Source organism: Pezoporus occidentalis, unplaced genomic scaffold, assembly GCF_034315485.1.
Source record: "Pezoporus occidentalis ecotype Australia unplaced genomic scaffold, CSIRO_AGI_Poc_V1 ctg11, whole genome shotgun sequence".
In the NCBI taxonomy this organism is placed as follows: domain Eukaryota; kingdom Metazoa; phylum Chordata; class Aves; order Psittaciformes; family Psittacidae; genus Pezoporus; species Pezoporus occidentalis.
In genome coordinates this window covers 4,452,346-4,475,421 of record NW_026912886.1, presented here as the reverse complement: position 1 = coordinate 4,475,421, position 23,076 = coordinate 4,452,346, and the positions used below count along the sequence as shown (strand labels likewise).

At 40.2% G+C, this 23,076-nt stretch overlaps 1 protein-coding gene across 1 annotated transcript in view; it reads right to left on the bottom strand.

The window, feature by feature from the left end:
- Positions 1–9,651: 9,651 nt before the first annotated feature.
- The window catches only part of PRTG (protogenin), a 79,229-nt gene continuing 65,804 nt past the window's right edge, over positions 9,652–23,076 (bottom strand). The window contains exons 12-20 of the mRNA XM_062627872.1: positions 22,681–22,776; positions 21,952–22,138; positions 20,173–20,300; positions 19,295–19,465; positions 15,506–15,688; positions 14,209–14,329; positions 13,122–13,287; positions 12,722–12,826; positions 9,652–11,681 (exon numbers count right to left, since the gene is read on the bottom strand). Coding sequence (XP_062483856.1) covers positions 11,292–11,681; positions 12,722–12,826; positions 13,122–13,287; positions 14,209–14,329; positions 15,506–15,688; positions 19,295–19,465; positions 20,173–20,300; positions 21,952–22,138; positions 22,681–22,776 — 1,547 coding nt within the window. The 3' untranslated portion in view covers positions 9,652–11,291. The remainder of the gene's footprint in view (positions 11,682–12,721; positions 12,827–13,121; positions 13,288–14,208; positions 14,330–15,505; positions 15,689–19,294; positions 19,466–20,172; positions 20,301–21,951; positions 22,139–22,680; positions 22,777–23,076) is intronic.

Sequence of the window (23,076 nt, the reverse complement as noted above, 5' to 3'; positions counted from 1 at the left end):
AACATTTAATGTATGAAGACAGACACTGATATCTAGGAACTCGAGTGTTACTGGTTTATTTATTTACATACCAAAGTACAAGAGTTTTGACAAGAAATCAGTGTGTGTTTATATATATGCATTAAAAATCTGTAATTTGATCCTCAAGTCACTAAGAAACAAAATTTCTTTCCCCTTTGCCCTCATGGTAAATAAAAGGGAACTTTCAGTTTGCAGTATTAATATTATTAATATAATAGATTTTAAAAAGGGACAAATACATGTTTTTACAAACCTTTGTGAGCTCCTCTGCAGAATGGGCTACCATCTCTCAAAGTGGTTGCCTGTTGAGCAATGAATAGTGAAATGGGGACACTCAGTGGGGAAACGAAAGAAATGCATTTTCTTGCCCTGTCTGGATTATCATATGGAATCCTTAATATTTTCCTGTTTATCATGGTTTGATGAAAAGAGAAGCAAGCATCTAATTCCTGCAGTTACTCAGTTCTCCAAGAACCCTTTCTAGTTTCCTGCAAAGGCCATGCTGATCTTTGCAATAATGGGTTATGAATGTGCTGTGAGACCCAGACTCTGTCGATGACTCTGCTGAGAGCCAAAGTTACAAAGCTGCTGTAAAAACCTGGGGAACCTTTGTCCCGGTCTGTCCCATGCATCAGTGTGTTTGTAAGTAATTAAATTTAGGCAAAGATCTGTCTGAGATCCACATTACGGAATTGCCAGAGTGAAATCTTTGCCATAAAACTAAAGCAGTGGTAATGCTGAATTGAGAGGTAGCAGAGCCTCTTGCAAAGCTGTGTAGGTATTCTCTCATGTCAGCCCTGTGCCTCAGAAAGAGCCCTGGACAGGCACAGAGCTTCCTGACCCATGTGTATCCGTCTGTTTGCACTAGAGGGAATCTTCATGGAAACAACTAGATTCTGAATTTGGAGGTTTGTAGACTATGAAAGGAAAATGCAACTAAAGCAGAAGAAAAAAACTGAAATGACAGAAAAGCAATCACAAACACACCGTTGTTAGAAAATACCATTAAAAAATGCCACTGTGAAATCCTGGAATTCTGCCATCCTTTAAATCAAATTTAGTGACCTCTTTTGTTTGTTGTGCAACAAAAGTAGAGAACACATGAACAGGTAAGTAAATACGCCTAAGTACCCTCTGACCTAGTTACATCGATGCTGCACTCACCCACTGCATGTGAGAGCAGCTTCCCTAATCCCCAGGCTAAAATTCACATGAAATCCAGGATTTCAAGAAAAGAATGTGGAACTAATTTTTTTAAACATACACACTATCTGTCTGCAAACCCCAAACTAGATTAAATTGCTTGACATGCATTATGGCTGGTGGCTATGATTCAAAATCAGAAATCTACAGGCAGATATTTTAGGGTGCTCTACATCTGTTCCTACAGGAATCCTGTCATTTCGTTATCTGCAACTGCAGGGCTGGGCTACAAGTTTTGGCCCATGTGAGCTGCAGAACAGAAACATCATCACAAACTCTTAAAACCTAGTCGAATGCGAAACCAGCTTGTGGAGTGCTCCTATTAAAAGCTGTTTCCAGTCAACCCAACAACAAATGGCAACCTCGTCACTCAGGCTGACACTTCCAAATCACAGGGTATGGTGCAAGCCAGCGTTCTCTGCTGGGTGCTTGTCCCTTTTCTAGCCTGCGCTCAAAAGCTAATCTTAGAGGTAATCCAGGCTCATGCAAAGCTCAGAGCCTCTACAATGGCAGAAGTGGACTCTTTGGTATTGACTGTGATTCAGGGCTGTGCTACAGTGGCTTCTGACATGCTGATCTTCACTGATTTTATCTTACCATATGTAGATCACAAAGCTAGAAATGCTGTCTGTAAAAAAATAAGAGGGTGCCTTCCTCTTCAATGTAGTCATTTTTCTGTGAAGTGTTGTAAAAGCCAGCATCAGAATTCTCTCCTATTATGAACCAGAGGTTGTCTTGCTTTTGATTTTGCAAAAGAATTTTAATTGAAATACTTAGAACTCAAGCTTGGAGTTAACTTATCCTTTGAAGTCGGCAATCTTGATCTCAAGGGATTCATTCTGCCTTGACTGTGGGTTTTGTGTAAAGCCAAGCCAGATTGTTTTATTTGGTAGAGAATGAGCAAGCTGTTACTGACTTTTAAATATTCAGGATCTATTCCAAAGCATGACGGTTGCTAACATGAATGATATCATTTTCAATGATTTTTTTTTTTATTTTATTTTACAGTCTGTGCTATAAACTATGTTACTGCCAAATGCAATTGCATGACCTAATGTAGGGAAAGCTAAGAGCAAGGTAGTGCAGTGGACTTGGTTTAAGATAATATGAATGTAAACTGCAAAAAGTGAGGAGGCAGCATATATTAAGCTCTTTCACTCATCCCCTGGTGATAGCTTTCAGCAGACCAGAGGGGTTCATGTCCTAGACCAGCACACTAAAATGCAAATTGTCAAAGGCTGTAGCGAGCTGTAGTGTGAGCAACACTTTTCCTGCTTTCATGTGGTGCGACCGCCTGGCAGCCTAGCCACAAATCTGCTGCTTTACTCATTAAAATAGTTGGGCATTTTTTTTTCCTAGTGTATTGCCATGCAGATAAAAGGGAATTCAAAACCATTCTATTAACATGACCTCTGGGGAGTCCCAAGTCTATTTCCAGCTAAAGCAGAATCCAGTGTTTTGGGCACTGATTTAAAACTTCCTGTGGAGCAGTATAATGGGAAACACATCTTCAGTCACCCACAGAAATTCATTTTCATCCCTAAGCCTGTGGATTATTATAGTACCCAGCTTTCCCTGGACCCACCTGGAGTGCTCGTCAACTTCCAGTGATACTCAGCATCAATCCAGAGTAACCCTGAAGAACTTGGACCAATTTGCAGCACTGCTGGAAAACCACCTTGGCTGGTGGTTTTCACCCACCTGACAGTAAGGGCAGAAGTCTCTGAAAGAGCAGCTGGCATCCAAACATCTGCCAGCCCCCGACCTCTGTTCCCAGCCAAGGGAGATCCTATGGACCAGGGACATCCAGGCATGGTGTATCATTCATTCTGAATTTCTTGCATTTTCTGTATGTCTTAACGGGGCATTCCTCTGTAAATAGGATTTAAATGAGTTTTAAATAAAGCTTACTCTCCACTTTAACGTAGAAACAATATGGTATCTCTTTGTCAAATCTGAGCTTTTACCTGGGGCTCTAGCATGCAGTTACCTGCAGAGAGCAGGGTTCAAATCCATCCTCTTCACTGTGTGGGGAGAAGAGGTGAAGCCAAGCCTTAATACATTAATTACAGAAAGAGCAGGTCACTGCAACATGGACAACAACAGCATTAGCACCTACAGCTTCTCTCTTAATGACAGAGGAAATGCTCCGCAGTCCAGCACCAATCCTGAGACCATGATTGCACATGAATGAAAAAGGGGACACACACTGGGCTGCACAATGACAACATGACAAGCTGACAATGACAAATAAGATAGCATAGGTTAATCCTACTGATAACAAATGCATATGCACCCCCAAACACAAATTTCAACTGGATTTACTTGTAAATATTAAATGAAATAAGGAATAAAGGAAAGAAGAGCAGATGTCTGTTTTCATTTGTAATGAAACGCAAAGTCTGGCTTTATGTGCAAAGGAGATCGCAAATCTGCTGTCACCAGAGCTCCAGATTTGGTGGAGAACTGGGCTGGTTTTCAAGATGCACGTATTTCATTTAGACCCTGGGGTCAGTTCCTTTGAAGTGCGGTGCTCTGCACGTTATTAGCAGCAAGACTAAGGCACAGACTCCCTTCTTAACAGATGCCAGTTTTACTTGCTGAGTGAAAGGATGACAGGGAGAGGAATTAACCCACAGAGAACTGCTGCTCACCTGCTGTAGTGCAGTTCCAAGGTATTGGTCCTTTTCTCCAAAAAACAGGTAAGCAAGGTCTGTAGAAAGATGTCACTGATAAACTAAACAAAGACAGAGCAATGCTGCCATTTCAATTGGTGTGTCTTGGCGTCAGAATGCAGGCAGGTAGCACAGCATCAGGTCACCAACCAGGGCAGTTTTGAAGCTTTCTTTTACAATAATAACTCCTTGGAAGATGAGACTTCAGTATTTATTTATTGCTATTGAGGACACTGGACTGTAAAATGTACCCACACCAACCAGCAACAACATAGTCAGGAACTGCAGCTGGTTCCTGTTCTTGCCGAGAGAGAGAGCAGCATCTCTGATGGACTCCATTGGTAGAGCTTTCTTACCACTGGACAGTCCAAGACCGAGTGCACCCTGGCTATTCAAAATTCTTTATTATCTTTTAAAAATTAATTCATTTACAACATGTTAAGATTTATTCATTTTTTACAGTATCTCTGTTAAAATACTGTATTATTTTTTCAGCATTGGTCTTATTTTCTCAATGACCTCTGAGTAACCATATTTCAGTGTTCCTAAATTTGAACATAAGGAGGAAAGAATTTTGGATTAGAGTTTGTTTTATAAATAGTTACCACAGCTGGTGCTCTAATACCCCCAGCAATAAATGTCATATAAGCTACCCAACCACACAGAACTGTTCTATATAGACTCTGCAGGTAAGAGCAGCTGTGATTCACAAAGAAGTATGATGAGGCTTTTTGGATTTCCTTTGCTTCCCAAGAATTCAAAAGGAAAAACAGACATGATGGTTCTAGTGTAGAACCTGGGCAGCCTGACCCATCAGTGTGAGATGCTGCCAGGGCAGAAAGGCTGTCTCCTCGTGCTCACAGCGCACCTTCTCTCTGAGGGGCACCTGTAAATGACAGGACACGTGCCTCTCAGAGAGGGTTAGAATAGGAAGTAAAAATAAATGTATTCGGGAACAGTCATTTCCTGGACATAGAAGAAAGTTAGTGAACATTTATTTCCAATCTTCAATTCCCAATACTGTGATTCAAAGCTTTGAAATACCTGTGAAATACCTTTTCTTTCCCATTAAGCATAGTCAGTGCCAGCGAAGAGTTCTAATCTTTTAGGGAACAATACAGATGAAAAAGCAAAGTCAAACCTACCGAAGTATTGCAAGAGTTCAAATTCCATTGCTGTTTTTTCTTTATTCTCCCTAGAGACCCTGTAAATAACAGCAGTAATTACTGTGCTTTCATTTTCAGTAGTGCAGGATTTGCATGGGCACCACTCTAAATCCAGCTCTGTACATAACTCTCTAAACCACCTGGCCAATTTTTCAGTTGCTTTCAAGTGGCAATCAGTAATCAACCTGCTAGCAACAGAAACCTTTTAATCCCCGTAGGACATCATTTCCTCGCTGATTTAACTTGACTGACTCTTGTCTAGAACGTAGTCCTGCGTAAAAATAGCAGTTTGCATTTTGACCAACAGCAACGGCACGTTCATAGTCTTGTCACGCACTGGAATACTCGGTTCAACAGTTAGCAGATGTGAAACTGCTGGGAAAAAATCGGGACTGCAGCTTGCCAGACTTGAGAACAACTGCACTGAGAACCACATCTTCCATACCCAGCAATACAAACCAACACAGAGATCTTACGTGGGTGTTTGACTGTGATGGGACACAGAGAGAGTTTTTAGGTGGGAAGTAATTCCAGGTATATAAATGACACATGAACACATGTTTTGGGAAGTTCTATGAATTTCAATGATAACGCATGTTCTTTTTATGATTTGAAGTGCCAGCACCTCCCTAGGTGCTCAGCCTCCAATGAGGTGCTGCACTTACATCTCCCTTGGGTTTAGCCACTTGTCAGACACACTGGAAATAAAATATTTAACAAGTAGCACTTTTACTAAGGAAAACTTTTATTTCAACTGTGCAATCAATCAGTATTTAGACAGCAGTTTCATAAACATTTGGCATTTAAACTTCTATTACTTTTTGGCATGACCTTGGGGTAGTATATAAACAACCCTGGAGGGGAAAAATGAACCAACACACTAGGTAACATTTACTAGAATGCTAGAAAAAGAAATCCACATTATTAAACAAAATAGTTTTTAAAGGACATTAAAAAGTTACATTCAAATCAGGGCAAACATTAGCTTCCCTCATGCAATGGAATTCACAGAGCTGATCCCCTGAGACAAATATAGAATTAATACAATTCAGCTCCATCCTCCATTAGCCAGTCAGCCACTGCTGCCCTTAGGAGAAAATGGCACACGGAGTGAAAGGATCCAGAACACCACAATGTGAGATACATACCTGGCTCCTACACTGGCAGTTCATTCAAACTTTACAAAAACCCAAAAGCCAAACAATCAAAAAGCAACATTTGTATATGTCCGTTTTTCATATACAGTCAGTCCTTACTGAGAACACACCAGGCAGGTGCCGTGTGGGTATATGCAACCATGAAAAGCTGAAAACTTCCAGAAGGAGCACAGCTCGCAGTGGAGCCAGAGGGGCCAACACAGCACGTGTTTACAGCCCTTTGCAGTTGATGAGCACCACTCTCAGTGTAAATCTAGAGGAATTACAAAGAAAGAAACTTTGAGCAAAACTGAATTTGTGTTCTTTTCACCTGGGCCTCTATTAACAGAAAGCAAATTGGTTTTGGAGTTGTATTGAAGAATAGCAGTTTTTGAAACACATCTTCCAAAATACACACTTATATAAATAATACGTTTTAAACTTACGTTATTATAGAAAGGTGCTCCATTTTTCCTGCAAATTCTTCCACTTCAGAAATGGCTTGCTATTAGCAGAGCTGCAGTTGCAGCAACTATTAAGTGTAACAATAGTTCAAACTAGAAACGACCTCTTCAGCAATTACTAGGTGTAATTCTGCTTTCAATTTTACCAGAGAAACCAATTCATTTCTGTGAAACAGCACCAGTTACACCTGTGCAGCTCCCAGCTGGTGGGAATGAGATTTCTGGCTAAACACGGAGGGCCCTACAAACATTCTCCATGTTCGGAGAGGGACTTTCCCCTGCATGAACTTCATTCTGTAATGAATAAAATGAGCCAGAGCTTCTGGTCTTAGGGCTGACAAGTGTGTTCTAAGTAACATGTTACTGAGACATAGCAATCCATGGTAACTATGCTTGTGTACGTGCAGGTGGCAGCAAGTGGTAAGTCATTCAAGTTGACTTAGTTTGCAATGAAAAAGAAGTAAACTGACCTGAAATGCTCAGTATTTACTACAGGCTAAGGCTGGATGCATGGAGAGTTACAATGGACCTCCGATGTACCTCTGATGCACGGTATCTTGTTACCTTACAAAACCACATTTGCCAGTGGGAGTTTTAACCATGTAAGAATTTCTTCCTTTAGAAAGAGTAATGCACAGCTAATATAGGGAATTATTAAAAATGATATGTTGACTTTTCAAGTTTCTCTTACAGAAATAGAGCTATCAAAAAAAAAACAAAACAACCAAATGATAGGCCCTGTTCTACACAGCACACAGATTCCCAGCTCTCCTGGGTAACTCCTGAAAGATAAGAATATTTTTTTGTTTGTTAAATATGAAGAAAGTACACAAGTGTAATTGTGGGCAGATTGAGGCCACAGTTTGGACCAAGGTCCTGCAGAACAGGCATAGGCATTGCTGTTGCAATTACAGGGCAGAGTCCTCCCTTGGAAACACTTTAGCACAACAGGCCAGTTTCAAGATTTCCTCTGTAAGTTTTGATGCTTTTCAAGTGACATCAACTGTAACATTTTTGCTTTCTTTTTAAAGCACAAGGGTTGCATATACACTCATTACACCAGCCATGGCTCCTTAGTTCTTACAACACTTAAACAAAATCAGTCCACATAGTGTAACACTAAATTCCACATTCCTGTTCATCTTCCAGAATGCATTAAGTAATATTCATAATTGAAAAATTATATTGGCTTTTTCCTCCAGGACCCAGTTTCTACAGACATTACCAAGACAAAAATAGGGAAACCTGCAGCCATCCTGCCTGCTGCGTTCTGTCAGCTCTGTCAAGGCAAACGCAGTGAACAAAGTTCACACACGGGAAACTGATTTCCATAGCCACAGGTATAAACTTAAGAAAATGAGTAGCTGGAACGTTGTATCTACAATTACAGGTGCTGGCTTCAACGATACAAAGTATTTCAACTTTGAGCCCAATTTTGCACTGTTACAATCATGACAGATTGATTCTGCTATTGAGTTCGAGAGAGAAAGTATCCATTTCTACACAGTTTTTTGGAGATCCCTTACACTGGTGGAGTTTTCAATCATCAGACAAATTTTCTCGTGCAAAATCTTGTGATAGACTACTGATGTCATGAATTTTGAGAAGAGCCTGTTTTTGTTCTGTAGTAATCACGACTGTGACGATGGAAGCACATGAATGTAGACTGGGTTCTGGAGAAACTTACTATATTTGGTTAACATAAAAGTAAAGAAAAAGACAGAATAATTAATGTCTAACTAAGCTTGCCTATATGCTGAGGTAACCTTAAATATCTTTGGTTTTCTTTATTTGCTGATAAAAAGTACTTTAATAAAACCTTAAGTTCTGGATGCACTGAGCTGTAATACACTGGATATTTTAAACTCTTTAGCTGTTAGAGCATCTATATTGGGTTGACAGATTTTATATGGAGTCTATTTCTCTCAAATTATCCATGGGTTAAACTAGAGTGGGTGTCTGGAAGAAAAAGTTTCAGATTCATAGTATTTACCTGTAATGATGGTCATAAAATTATATCTGATTATCAGTACTTCCAGCAAACAAGTCTTTGGAGAAGCAGTTACCATCTCTGCATATCGGCTCTTTCTGAATGAAACTAACAAAAGAGGCTACTCTGAAAGATGAAGTGTGAAACTTCATGCTACAGTTACACATTCTTAATCTAGTTCTGATTAATTCACACTTTACCTAACTAGAAACAGTACTCTGCTGTACACTAAACATTCTGTCTGACGAGACCAAAAATAAATCTTTGGTGAAAGGGTTTTCCTTTTCTTCAGCAAGTAGATAAAAAACTGTTCAAAAATAATTTGTTTAATACTGTAATGTTGTTCAACTACGTGCTGGAGAAAAAAATTACACTTGGAAGTCTTTGGAGATACCTGCTGGTATTATTATAGATTTCTTTAAAGGCTCTTGTAACAACAAGGTAGATAAAATTGTATAAGCATACAACTCATCTATGCAATCAACTACAATCAAGAAGCCCTATTGGTTTTTGTTAGTAACTACTTATACAATAAAATGTATTCAGCTCTTCAAACCTACTGTTTTTGCCTAGTTCAGTAATTTTTGGACAGTATGTGGCTTCCTTCTCCCTACAGAAAAGTCTTTGGTTCAAGATTATTTTTAAAGCATTTGAATCAACAGTGTTATAAAAGGTGAATGTGTCCTGTCTGATTGAGAGCTAGCAGTTACAAGGTACAGAACTACAGTAACCAGAAGCCGATTCCTCAGCACAAGCCAGACAAGAACATCCGGGCTTATTGAGAACTTGTGACCACCTTTTGATACATGAGGAACAAACCAGAAGTCAGCCTGCCCTCCCTGGAGGGTGATGTCTTGGCCCCAGTAAAGTCAATGGGAGTTTAAAAAAAAATACTTAAATGGAGCCCTATAGGAGTTCCTATGGTTGCTTCTCACAATGTTACAATTTAAACATTTTTTTTTCAGTAAAAACATACGCCTGGGGGTCTTCTTTCTTTTTTTCTTTTTTTTCCTTTTTTTTTTTTTTTTTTTTTTAGTAAAACAGGGAAAGGGGAGGAGTGGAGAAGGAAACTGGATACTGGATATAGATACAGGCAAGGTCATAACATTGGATGGTCCCAACCTCCTCCCTCTCTCTCCCTCTTTCCTATTAAAAAACAAAACAAAACGTGATACCCTGTCAGTTTGCTCCACGTTTCTGGGAGGCAGCTCAAAAGTAACAAACTCTTCCCTGAGTACAGGAAAAAACAACAACAAAAAACCCCAAAAAACACTAGAATAAGTTTTAAAGGAGGTAGTATAAACCAGGAATTGCATGGGTTCAAGGCAGTACTTGCCTCTTTCAACAGACTCTTCAACTAAAGCTCTGGCCCTTTTGTTTCTTATAGTAGCCTGATCAGAGTTTTAGATCAGCATGTGGGTAAAGTCACTCCCTGAGCTAACAGCACACTAGGTGAAGGCAAGGAGCAGGGCTGCATCCTAAAAACAGCTCTGAGACATACCACGATGCTAGCAGTGCTTATCAGCACTTGAAGCTGGGTAAGAATGAAGTATAAAATTCATGACACAGTTTACTTAAAACATCTAAGAAGTTAAGGCATCTTTCTGTACTCGAAAGCAAACTTATGACTTCTAAAAAAGGCATAAGGCAAATCAGTAATTTCTAATATATAATGCAAGGCACCATTGCTAAGAAGTACTGTGATACTGGAATACTCAGCATTATTATCTATTCCATGACTCTCATGCAGAGCCAAACTGTTTTGAAATGCTGAATACTTCTTCATTTTGCCATGCTTTTTAGCATTAACTGTCATTAAAGGGGAAGCAGTTGTCATGGTGGGGAACCCAAAATGTCCCAGAGCCCTACGGATATAGTATATATCCTGGCAGAAGTCACTGGCACAAGTTTCTGAGGAAAAGGCACTGTCCTAGGCTTACTGGGGTCATGAAAAATCAAGAGGTACAAAAGATTTCCTGTGGCTGTATACGGGGAAACACCAGCTCCAGTTTTCCCGTTTTTAACATCCTCTGTGCCAACCACATTAAATCATTATGTTTTATACTCTGAGGTTTCCTTCTTTTTAAAGACAGAGCTTCAGCTAAACAATCTTGTTCGCCTACCTATACAACTCCCTGATCACTGAGCGCACACATGTGCACACACGCATACATTCTACACACAACTGGGAAAGGGAAAACAACCCAACAGACAAAACCAAACCCAAAATAAAACAACACTACTAGGAAGTATCAGTTTCATAGCTGAGACCAACTAGAACACACATGAGGTAAAGCAGTCATCATTCAGAGTTCACCTCTCGGCAAACTGAGGTAGATAGTCAGCAAAAGGGCCGACAGCCTTCCCTTTGCTCCAGTGACACATTTTTAACATTAGTCAGGAATTTTCACTGTCCTTTCACATTTGTCGACCATTGAACATTCACAATGAGTGAGTTTTAAAAGCAAATCAAAACAAGCAAAAAAACCCAGAAACAAAAAAAAACCAACATTCAACAGAAGCCTGGGATCACCTGCTAGGTTAGCCAGGCTTTCCACGATAAAACTTTGGCTCCCTGTTCATTGTCCTTCGAACAGACATACACTGCACGAATGTCTGGCCTGGCCCTAAGGATGTCAGTTTTGCACCGCAGAGTGTATCTGAAGAGGTGAGGTAGGAGTCTGGTCAGCCGCAAACAGCAGAGGAGACTCTGTGCAGTTACTTTTATCAGAGCTCATCACATTCATACCCAAGTCACTGCTTGCAAAAGGACTGGTAGTGGGAGGGGTGGCACTTATCACAGAGGAGTGGTGTATCTCATCGTTGGACTCATGAGAAAACCTTCCAGAGTCACCGGTCTCGTGGCTTCCTTCGCTGTTGGCGGAATGCTCTGTATCAGCAGCAATACTGAATGGCACCTGGAAATTAGACTGCTGCCCAGGAGAGCTGGGGGAGTCATCCTCACTGATCAGCACCGTGGTGCCTGGCTGGTACAGACACACCGCCTGGGCAAATCTTCTCGGAGGCTATGTAAACAGCAGAGAGAAAAAGGTTGTTCAGGCTCTGAAAAACTGAGCCAGAATTTGAAGTTTTACTGCATTTCCTATCTCCTATTCCTCCAGAGAACCTCTAACAGCACTGTCTTGGAACAATTTGGGCTTTCCTACAGGAGGTTAAAAAGAACCAATCTCAAGTCTTGCTCATACTTTTCTCTTCCATAATAGATGAAATAATCCCTTCTAGCTAAGAATGGCTAATCAAGAATGATTCCACTGGAGAGACCTGATGGTATTTTAAAAACACACTTGGTAGAGCTCTCTCCTATCTCTTCATGCATATTCTTTAAGCATTACTCCTTGAGTGGTAACAACTACTTTTTTTATAGAGGCATCAGAAATATGCAGCTACTTCTGGAAATATTTTGGAATACCAATTTACAATATGGTTATCAAGACTTCCTTAAATATACAAGAGCACAATACAAGTTACAATCCAAGAAACATTAGTTAGATGCTCCATAGGTGTGAATTTGCATGATAATGTTCAGGATTTAACATTTTAGCTTTAAACAGTTATTTTTCTCATCCAAATAGCAAACGTGTCCACAGTAACCATTTGAGAAGCCAGACAGTTCTACACAGATTCTCAATTTCTTCAGTATTTTGGGTAAATAATTTAATTTCCCTCTCTTGGTTCTCTTCAGCAAACAAAGTTTTAGCTGTCAGGGTAGCATTCTTTATATACTATTACTAATTTTTATTTATACAAAATCACTGCATATTTAGTACTGTAGATGCTACGCACAGACCAGTACACAGAAATCCTTTTGCTCACAGACGAAAGGACACAGGCAAGAAAGCAACCAACTAACAATTATCTGACAACTTGGGACAGAAAACAAAACTTCCGTAAGGCTTTACTGCAAGGCAGAACACCGTGAGCCTTAACACACCCAATTAAAACTTAGACCACTAATTATGCTTTTCCATAAATGGAAAACTACACGTCTTCCTTTACAAACACAGGGTATTAAAGATTGCACATCCTTGCCCATTAGAGCAATTACCTCCTCGGTCTTCACCTTCTTGGTATCCTGGAAGAACAGCCACCTTTTCTTGCAGTTAGCCTTTGTGACAGGCCCATAGCTGTTAATAATCAGATCAGATCCCCCCTACAACAGATGGAGACAAACACATTTATTTTCACAAATGACATTTCTAAGACAGAGTCAAACTGCAATCTGCAGAACACAGAGTGAAACAAGTGTACTGAATCAGATCCTTAGCTGAACTCTCAGGTAAGTCGTGAAAATTTGACCCTGTATTGCCAAAGTTGTGCTGCCCCATTAGAAAAACTTCCTGTGGATTTGTAGTGTACATATTTCACTTTTGATAAGCACTCTGATGTTACAGCAATGAATTCAGAAGAAAGATCTCTGGTCTGGGAACAAGTAAAGCTCACATTACCTTAGCATCGATAAAGCTGTTTCCCACTATCATTGGCAACAAGGATTCTTCGTTCTCTGCAATTCCTTCAGTACTCTTCTCCACCTCATTAGCACTGGCTAATGAGATGCTGGTATGTGACAGCTGGTCAGTGCTTTGCTGCACAGGTTTAGGAGCAGATGTTTTCCTACACAACGTTAAGCAAGAATAAAATTGACCCACAGGAAGAAAATACAAAAAAATCAAGGATAAACTTCAAAGCTATTACTAATCAAGTAATACTGGTAATATTCTTGGCATTTACATTTTGTTACACAATACTTCCAGCTCTCATGGAATTTAAATGTTATTGCTTGTGATAAAAATAACATCTGCTTCCAGTTAATCATACACAGTAGGCTATAAGCTTATGTGCAGACAGGAATTGTAATGATTAGTAATATTACTTGAAGGAAGTAACCACTAATGATATTAAGGCCTTTCTACCATGCTGCACAGAGACTGTCTCCCAATCCGCATTTTTTCCTGCATATGTGCTAAAAAGCCCTTGTTACTAAAATACACTTTCAGACAGTTTTAAAGTTTGCTATTTCAAGTAACTTAGCTTTGTTCTGAGCCCAAAGTTATGGAAAGTCACTGGGCAAGTTTATGCCCCATAGCAGCTGATGACGAGACAGATGGTGGCTTGCGCCACTGCAAAGAAACTGCATCATGGCACTGCTTTATGTCAGTTTGTTTTGTCCAGCAACACTAGAGGATTAAAGCCTTGCAAACCAGGTCTGGGCAGGCTGGAGGGTTAAGCAGGAAGAGCAGATGATGTAAAGCAGCATGCTTGTCTGACACAAAAAGGTTTTTTTTTATTTGGAAACATGCCTCATACTTAGTTGTCAAAGCACCACTGACTCACTCTGTGAGTTCTTCCTCCTCTTCATTGGAGAAGGGGCTCAGGTAGAGTAGGAAGAGCCAACAAAGTGCTTTGTTTCCACTGCTGGTAGGAATAGGTGAAGAGACAGAGTACTTCAGAGAACTTAGTACTCTTGGAGATGAAGGCACATCCCAAGAATCAGTGCCTTGAGAAAGAGCTCAGTCTTCAAGAGCAAAAACATACCTGGCTTTACTGCGATAAATTAAGATCAGGATGCAGATAAGGATGCAGGTCAAGGCTATGCAAACCCCCACAGCAATGCCAGTCATTGATTTCTGGTCCAGATGGTAATAGTCAGAATAAGCTATAAAAAAAGAACATAGAAAAGCTCAGTAAATAAGAACAGTTGCCCCCTCCTCCCTGTCAGGATATTAACAGGGTTACAGTCACAACCACAGAGACAAATGCTTCCTTTTAATGAGATTCCAGACCTTCTCTGTCATACAGTTTGAGACTTTTGAAAACAAAACTTGTAGACCAAACAGAGGAGTATACACAGTTCTGGTGTGGGAGGGGAAGCACGTCCACACACCACAGCCTCTTTGGTGACCTACAACATGGAGCAGAGGAGATCTCTTCAACCCCTTCCTTGCAGGGTGCTACTAGATAACAAAGAGAAAAGGCTCCTAGGAGGGAGCCACTGTTGCCCAGGAGGGCTCAGTTTAGTTCATGTTTTGACATCATATGTCTATTAACCCAATCCTGAGGACATGACTATTTGCTTAGACAGGCCTAAAAAATAACTGAATTCCAGGAAGGAAGAAAACCTGAGCAAGAAAAATCCCTGTGTTTTAATCAGAATTCAATGTGCAACAAGAGCAGGGTAAAAGGTTCATGTACCTGAATAACTGCTAGCTCTGGCCTCCCCAAATCGCTTTAAAATCTGTAATAAGTCACTAAGGTAAACCCTGTTCTATCAGATAAAGACAATGTGTTACTCCATTCTTATTTGGAGAAACCACTGATGTTACCTTAATTTCCACAAGCTAAAAAAAGTTCTCCCCAGAGAGCTGCGGGTGGGGCTGACTTGTTTGGTGAAAGTATAGGCTGGTGTATCGCTGACTGATGGGTGATTTGGGATGCTGAAATACCAGGAACCAGCAAATTTCAACAGACATATTTGAGATGCCATCTTATCTCTGCTGGGCTTTTTGGTTCTAATTTCACCAGTGCTACTGGTATTTAAACAAAGGATTTAAAGGAAGTGCCTTAGAAGAGTGGCTGCAAAGTTGATATTGATGTGAAATTCAAAACAGTTATGTGTTGTCATTTGAAAGGTAAACTTACAACTTCTGAGCAAAATAATTAAACCACTTCTGAGTTGAACTGAGATAAAAATTCCAAAATGGTTTCATTTACAATAAAATTCTATGGTGTAAGGACAGAATGATATACCCCGACAGTGGTTACAAGCTAAAACAAACAGGGACGTTTTTTTCCTACTGCTTGTGACAGCAGTGGTCAAAACATTGCTACTGACTTATGGAATCTCCCGAGTCCAGGCGTTTAGGTCTCTGATTAGACTCTGATGTCTCCTTTGGGAGGACAGCAAGTTCTACCGCATTTGAGAAGGGTCCTTCTCCCACTTCATTGGAGGCTGCTATTTTGACCAAGTAGACGTTTCCTGCCACAAGGTTTTCCAGCAAAGCCATGGTCATTGCTCCTATGAAAAGATTTGAGAAAGAGTTCCAGTTAGACAACATCTGTGGGAACAGGCTGAGATTTAGACATTGGGACGTACACTTTCTTTCCAATACCACCTCTAATCTTGTTTGAGGACTGTGATTGCTGGCATATTGTAACCTGCATACACAGGGTACAGAATGAACACTGGGGTTGCCTGTTGGTCCCTTCTGTCCCTTCTCTCCCTACTACTTGACCACAGCACACTGCAGCCAGTAAAGTTCAAACCCCAGATTCCAGTACTGGCTATGATACACAGCATACTAATCCTAGATCCAGCGTGCTCTGCATTTCAGTGTGATAGCATTTATGTTGTGACCCTATCTGTGAGGATGCTCCAGCTAGTAACCAGACTGTCAGACAAAGAAAGCAGAATGTCAGACCTCCCCCACATACTAATCAATGTGCCTGAATGTGAATGAAAACTGTCGTAACAAAATAATTCACGTTAGGTTTATCAAATTTCAGGTCTAGTTGGTTAAACGAACAGGACAGATTTGGAAGAGTACATTATAACCATACTTTAAAAAGAAAATTAAACCCTATTTAGACCTGCGTAGGCTTCCTTGATTACTGTGCATCTAAGCTGTGCTACTAAAAATACTACAGAAAATGTCTTTCTCACATGTTAAGGATTCATTTCCTAAAGTCCCTGAAGGCAGGAAAACAGATTAAGAACATCAATAGGATTCACTTGCATTGTCCTTAGACAGGCAAAACTCCTATCAAAGCCAATAAGAGCTCTGCTTGGCTAGGCACTGAAGACTACTGCTTAAAATTCCAATTCATTTCTAAAATGCCTGTTTCTTTCTACCATAGAAATATACTGCTTTTCTTTCCCTAAACAGTGGCAGTTACAAGTAAAAATCTAATCCTTGGTCTCTTTCACATATTCCATTCACTTTCTCAGACTTGAGTCTAAATTTCAACCTTTGAAATCAGTTTCAGAAGCCGGAATTTACAGTAGCATTAGCAGTGTATAAAATACAAGGTTGTTTTGCTGACAGAAAAGATTATACATTTGGTAAAAGGGAAGCTACTTCAAAAGCTGTTTCAGCTCTTCCATAAACACCACCCATTAGCTGAAAGCATTTGAAGTAAAATGTGAGGTATCTGTAACCAAAGGAGCTGTAATATTTAGCACCAGCAAGGGCGAAAGGTCACATTTCAATATTACAGGCTCTTTCCCACCAGCTCCTTTCAAATCTGCTGCATCGCTAAAGCAAGTAAGCACTTTGTACTGATTTACTGCACACCAAGTGTGCAAAGGCTGTAACTTCTGATCCACTTGAAGGGAACTGGTGAAAAGGGGGAAGGCGGCTGGAAGGTAACTCAGATCACAAATCAGCAGCAAACTGCAGTTACATTTTCTAACACTGCCGCGCCTAAGATAAGCTCAGTCAAATTAGAGAGTTTTGGTTTTTACGTTGGTGGATTGGTAGAAATTTGCATGCATAAACTAAAGCCTGTGCTATGCCTTTTATAGGTGGTAGGGTTGATATTGTGGTGTTTTCGCTTGGCTTGGAGGGGCTGTTTTTTTATTTGGGGGCTGTCTTTGGAGATATGGGAACAGAATGGGGTTAAGATTTCACAAATCTTCTGCAGAACAAGTTTAGTGTCAAGACAAAACAATGCTCTTTATTAGTGCCTAGGGTAGCTGATCTTATCACAATAAATTCATTAAAAAACCCAAACCCTGTGTCTATCTCAAATGACCTGTGAAAGGACTTTCATGGGTGTAGCACAGTATTTGCCCAATTTTACCTTGACATACTAACTTTCTTTCAGACTTTCTCATCTGTACTTTAATTAAGAGCACAACAGATTGTCCTAATGCATCACAATGCCTTAACTCCAATGCCATGCCTCATACCCTAATATATCTGTCAAAATACAAAACCAGTGACTCTAGCATTGATGGACATAGTAATATACTGAGATTTATAGCTCTCCATTTGCTCATTCCAGACAACACTTTTAGTATGGGAACACATGAAAATGTTTACTGTTATTGGCATCCCCTCATCTGAAATACCTGTGATAAAACACTGTCTGAGATGCTGCTCTGTTTTACATCCCTGGCTGAGCTGAAGTACATACCTGAAAGCAATTCAGTCACTTTGCTGCATACAACAGACATCACCCAAATAACAAGATGCACTCTTCACATATAAGCTCTCTGAGAATTTACATCTGCTGGGGATTTTAGTGAGTAAAAATTAGTATTAAACTGGTCTCTTAATATGACAACTTTACATCACTGTTTCCTTCCACAAGTTAATGGGACAACTTTGTATCACTGTTTCTTTGAACAATTTTAACAGTGAAAAACCATGGGCTCAATCTTCCCCCTATAGTTAGGCCTCATTGATACTTCAGATACTAGTTGTTGTTCACAACTTTTGCTCGCCAGTAATAGTCATTTTACTGTCACTCTTCACAGCTGACCATTCTACTTGAGGCCAGCCCAACAAATACCATTCTGCTCCAGCAAAGACAAAGCAGCACTGCCACCTTTCAGAATGGCTGTTGGTCCTTTGTCCTCTCTTCAGGAGCAGCACAAAGGACAACCCCATCTTTGAACTAAAACAGCTCTTCTCATTGATGGCAAAACCAACTGTCCTCTGTAAGTGCACTCATTTCTTTATGAATTTTCTCCATGGAAAATTTCAAGCCTCATTCTGCTGACAACGAAGCTTTCAGCCATCAAACAACACAGAACAACAAAATAGCAACTTTTCCTGGGCAATCCTCTTAAATAAGCTACTCAAGCACATGGCTTTATTCTATAACACTGAGCTTCCCTCTCTGGTTTAATATATAATTAGAACTTTATCTATTCTGCACTGCCTCTATCTGTCTGGAATACCAACTGAACAGTAAATGCCTTTTTCTTTTTTTTGACTATAGTAGAAATCTGTTCTCAATGCAGCTCTTCAAATCATAGTATTATCCTGGAAAATCCCTATAAAAATGTATACAGTATCTAATCACAAAGATGTGACTGAAGTTCACATCCCCATACCTGAGTTCCTGTTAGGTTAGCTAGCCAGGGCTCAGCAGCAGAATAGAGCCAGAGAGTTAAATTCAATTTGCAGAGCAATTTACTGGGAGTAGGGGAAAGTTCATTAAGTGAACTGAGCTAACTGGATTGGCAGTGATTGAAAGGAACATCTAATCCCACACAGCCACATTTATAAATTTATTTCTGGAAAGCAAGGCATCTCAGAGACTTCAGAGACCTGAAAAAGCGCATTTACAAAATGAAACCATCACAATCCTGGTTACAACAGAGCTAAGATGGATGTAATTGGATTTATGAGACATTTTGGTTCACATGCACACACTGAGCACCAGAGCAACACAGAGAGCTGCTCTCCCCTCACCTTCTCAGCATTATTTGTTCTTTAATACATTTTCATTGCAACCATAGGAATAATTCTAAACTAATTATAATTTTCTTATAACTTTCACATGAACATTCAAATGAATTTCTTAGTGTAATCCAAGGGAGCTGAAAGTAACAAAGCATCTTATAAGCAGCCTTATTGTTTATTCAGTTCACAGGTTTATGATTTTAGTTTACCTTTTCTGTGCAACACTTGCCATTCCCCAGCAATCCAAGACTTCCTGGATGCATACAGGATAGTGTATCGTGTAACAACTGTTTCAGGACCATCAGGTGGCTTCCAGGAAACCAAAGCAGTATTATCCTCTATCAAAGTCACCTTCACTCCTACTGGAGGGCCAGATGGTGCTGTGAGAACAGTAACACAATGCTATTAGGCTAACCTAATTTACATGCAATTAAATTGCTCAGAAAGAAACAGACCTAATGGCTACTGCTACATCCCAGATAAACATACAAACACATACTGCTCCTCAAGAGAAACTCTCCTGTTAACTCTGATCTGATCAATAGCTCAGATTCTGTAAAAGCAAATTTAGTATTTTTCCTTCAACTCCAGAAGGAAACAGTTACTGACAAAACCCCCACATCATTACCCTGTGAACAGGGTATGTCCCAAACACTGCAATGCTGAGAACATGGACCTCCAGCTTTTGATTTCCACTCACCAAGCTGACAGAGCAGCAAACCAGCAGCCAGGGCAGTAGATGTGTAATATGGTTACAGTTTCTAGAAGTCTGGGGTTTAAAATATGTTTCCATAGTGCCTAGGAAACAACCATGCCTCTTCAATACGTATTTTAAAGTTTTGATCCAAGTTATTTCCTTTCAGTGGTTGCTAATTTTATATCAAAATCATTACTGATTTTAGGTGGTTCTTGAAAAACAATTTCCCAGTTCCAAAACAAAAATTTTCCTGACAGCACTTTTCTATCTCTCACCAAGAAGAGCAACATCTGTATCTCAGACAGCTTGAAATTGATAAGCAATTTTTCATGCCATTTGGTTTACTGAGCTTTATTTTTAGAGCTATGGGGTCCTCTGCTAGTGCCTTACCTTCTGGAAGGGTAGTATGGTAGACTACTGGACTCCAGGGGCTGGAGAGCTGGTCCACATGGAGCCGAACTGCAAATTCATACATGGTTTTTGGCTCAAGACCTTGAACTAACATGTGAGTCTCTGACCTGTACCGATGAAGGAATAAAATACATTTAACTGCAGCAGTTGACTTTAAGATCCCAAACCCAATTGATATCTCTTAAGTCAACATGAGTAGATTCCCACTGTCAGTTCCACACAAGACAAACCAGTGCAAGTCCAGACACATGGTCCATCTGCACTGTCTACCTGAAAATGTAATTGTACTAACTTGGAACTCTCCTGCAGATGTTCTGTGTGCTGTCAGTTAACTTAAGCTAAAGGTTGTTTGGACAGCTGATGCACAAGCAAGTGTAAGAATATTACTGCCCAGAACACCGGTGAGTGTCCCAAACTCAGCTCTTTCTGCATTTGTCCATAGCACAATATGCTTCAAGCTGGAGTAACACTTATACTACAACCAGCACCACAAGCTGAAAAAGCACATGATGTTGGCTCCATCAGCTATTCCCAGATCTGCTTCTCAGTTCACAGAACAGGCAGTGTCTATGCATTCAACTTCCCCTTCCACTTACAGCCTCTATCACCTCATGTTTTAGGGATCTCTGTAGAATATGAATGTTCCCTATTCATATTGTAGTTGCATTTGGTAATTTATTAATTGTAAAATTGATTATATTAACTGTAATATTGTCGTTTACTATTTGATCACAAAGTCAGTTGTTGACATTCTGCTTTATTCTGACTGTCGGGGTGGGATAGACCAGGGTGGCAACACCCAGTCAAGATTAAATCTCAATTTAAAATGGTGTTACTCTACAGATATTGCTTTATTAAATCTCACTTAGTATTTTCATCTTTCATACTGCAAAAGCAGTCACCAATATTTGCAATAGCATCATCCTATCACAAACAGCAGCATTCATTGCCATGCTCCATACTGCACACTAAGAATTTTACATGGTGATTATACTGTGTCAGATCGTTAAGTCAGGAGTTATACAGCAGGGGATGCGCTCTTTGAAGAGAAAACCACTGACATTAAGATGGAAACTATCTTTCAGGACAGCTGTTTTCTTATTTAGAAGTCTTGAGTAAAGCCACGTATTGAGGGAGCTACATGGATTCCCTCAACAGCACCATTGCCCCTATCATAGGCAGTCACAATGGAGCAGTGTCTTCTGTGCCCACACCACCTGAGCAGAGCGGGACACCAGGCCTAGGCAGAATTTCTTCTCTGTTCTGCCATTCTATGCCTCATGTGTTGCTTCTCTGAAAGAGCTCTAGTTCCCACTCAGCGCACTCCTGGCAGGGTGCCACACACTCAGGAATGTGGCATTCCCACAGTAACATGCTCGAGCTCTCACATCTCAAAAATTCTTGATTCCAGTCTTAAAATCAGACACTGGATGAAGCCACTTTGCCCAGACAAGCTACCTATTCTCTTTTGTTTGGTTCAAAAAGACCTTAAAACTAAATTCAACTTAGCTAAATAGCCATTCAAGAACTTGTACAGGGATCCAACACAAGCATCACAGGTAGTGAACAAAGCTGTTCTATGAACACATCTTAAAAAACCCAAGAAACAAAACTAGCAGCCACTGGGCAAAACGCAATGTCCTCTAAGGGAGATAAAAGTTGTTACAGTAGAAGGCAACTAAGAGCAGGAAGAGTAGGATCTGAGTGAAAAGGATCTGGAAATGGGAAACCTAGACTCATTAGCAGCACTGCACTTACGTTTGAAGGTAGAGAACCAGAGAAGCATTCTGCAGTCCCACTGGGTTGCAGCGGATTGTGTAGTTAATGACTTGTGCAGATGTAAAGGCAGGCTTTCCCCAGTGAAGGTAGATAGAAGATGAAGTGTTAGCTTTGGCATAGAGGTGGTGAGGAGGTGGCGGTGGTGGCACCATGCGATCACGGACAGCTGTTCAGAACAAAAAGGAGCATTAATTATTTATTGAACTGTATACAGCTAGTGGTATGATTCAAAGACAGGCCTGAGCCTGCCTTTAAGCCAAAGGTTTAAGATTCAAATCTGCCCCTACCCAGCACTATCTGGTATTCAGACCCAGGAATCTAGTTCAAGCTTCCAACCCAATACATGTCACTTATCACTTCTCTAGTCCCACTTGTTTAGTCAAGACCAAAGTCAAAACTATAAATAGAGAAAAAGGAGAGAGATAAATCTCTCATAAGACACATGATACGTCACTGGTTAGACGATGCAGGCAATCTAGCAGTGGAGGAAAACTTGGTAGCTATCTTGTTTCCTCAGCTGCAGCTCATGAACACTGGAGATTGTCTCAGTTGCAGGATGACTAGGATAGTACTTGTCACAGATACAATCTTTCTGGTTCTCTGTTTTACACTGAATTAATTGATTATTTATAGGTTAAAAACACAGAGCTGCTGGACCATGAAACATCTCAGCTTCTAATAAATTCTTCATGCACCTATAACACTTACAGACACATCCTGGAGTGCTGACTGTTTGGTCTGCCTGATAACCTTCTTCCATACTGTTATATGCCAGCAGCCTTACATGATACTTTCTTCTAGGATCTATACAAAGAGAAATGGAATAATGAGACTCAAGTAAAAAGTAAGGACTTTCGGACTTCAGCAGATAGCCAGGTAACTTGATTCTCCTGCAAGTTTGTTTCAAAACTTGTCCACTACAGTCAGCAGCCCGATGAGCAGGCTGGATGCCTGGAAGCCTGTCCTTTCTCCAGCCCTAAGAATTTCTCTGAATTTTTTCCCAGAATCAGCCACTATTTCCCAGTCTTGCTTCTGACAGCCTGAAACAGAACTTTGTAACAACAATTAGTGGGAGTAGGATTAAATACCGCATTTCTATCTGTA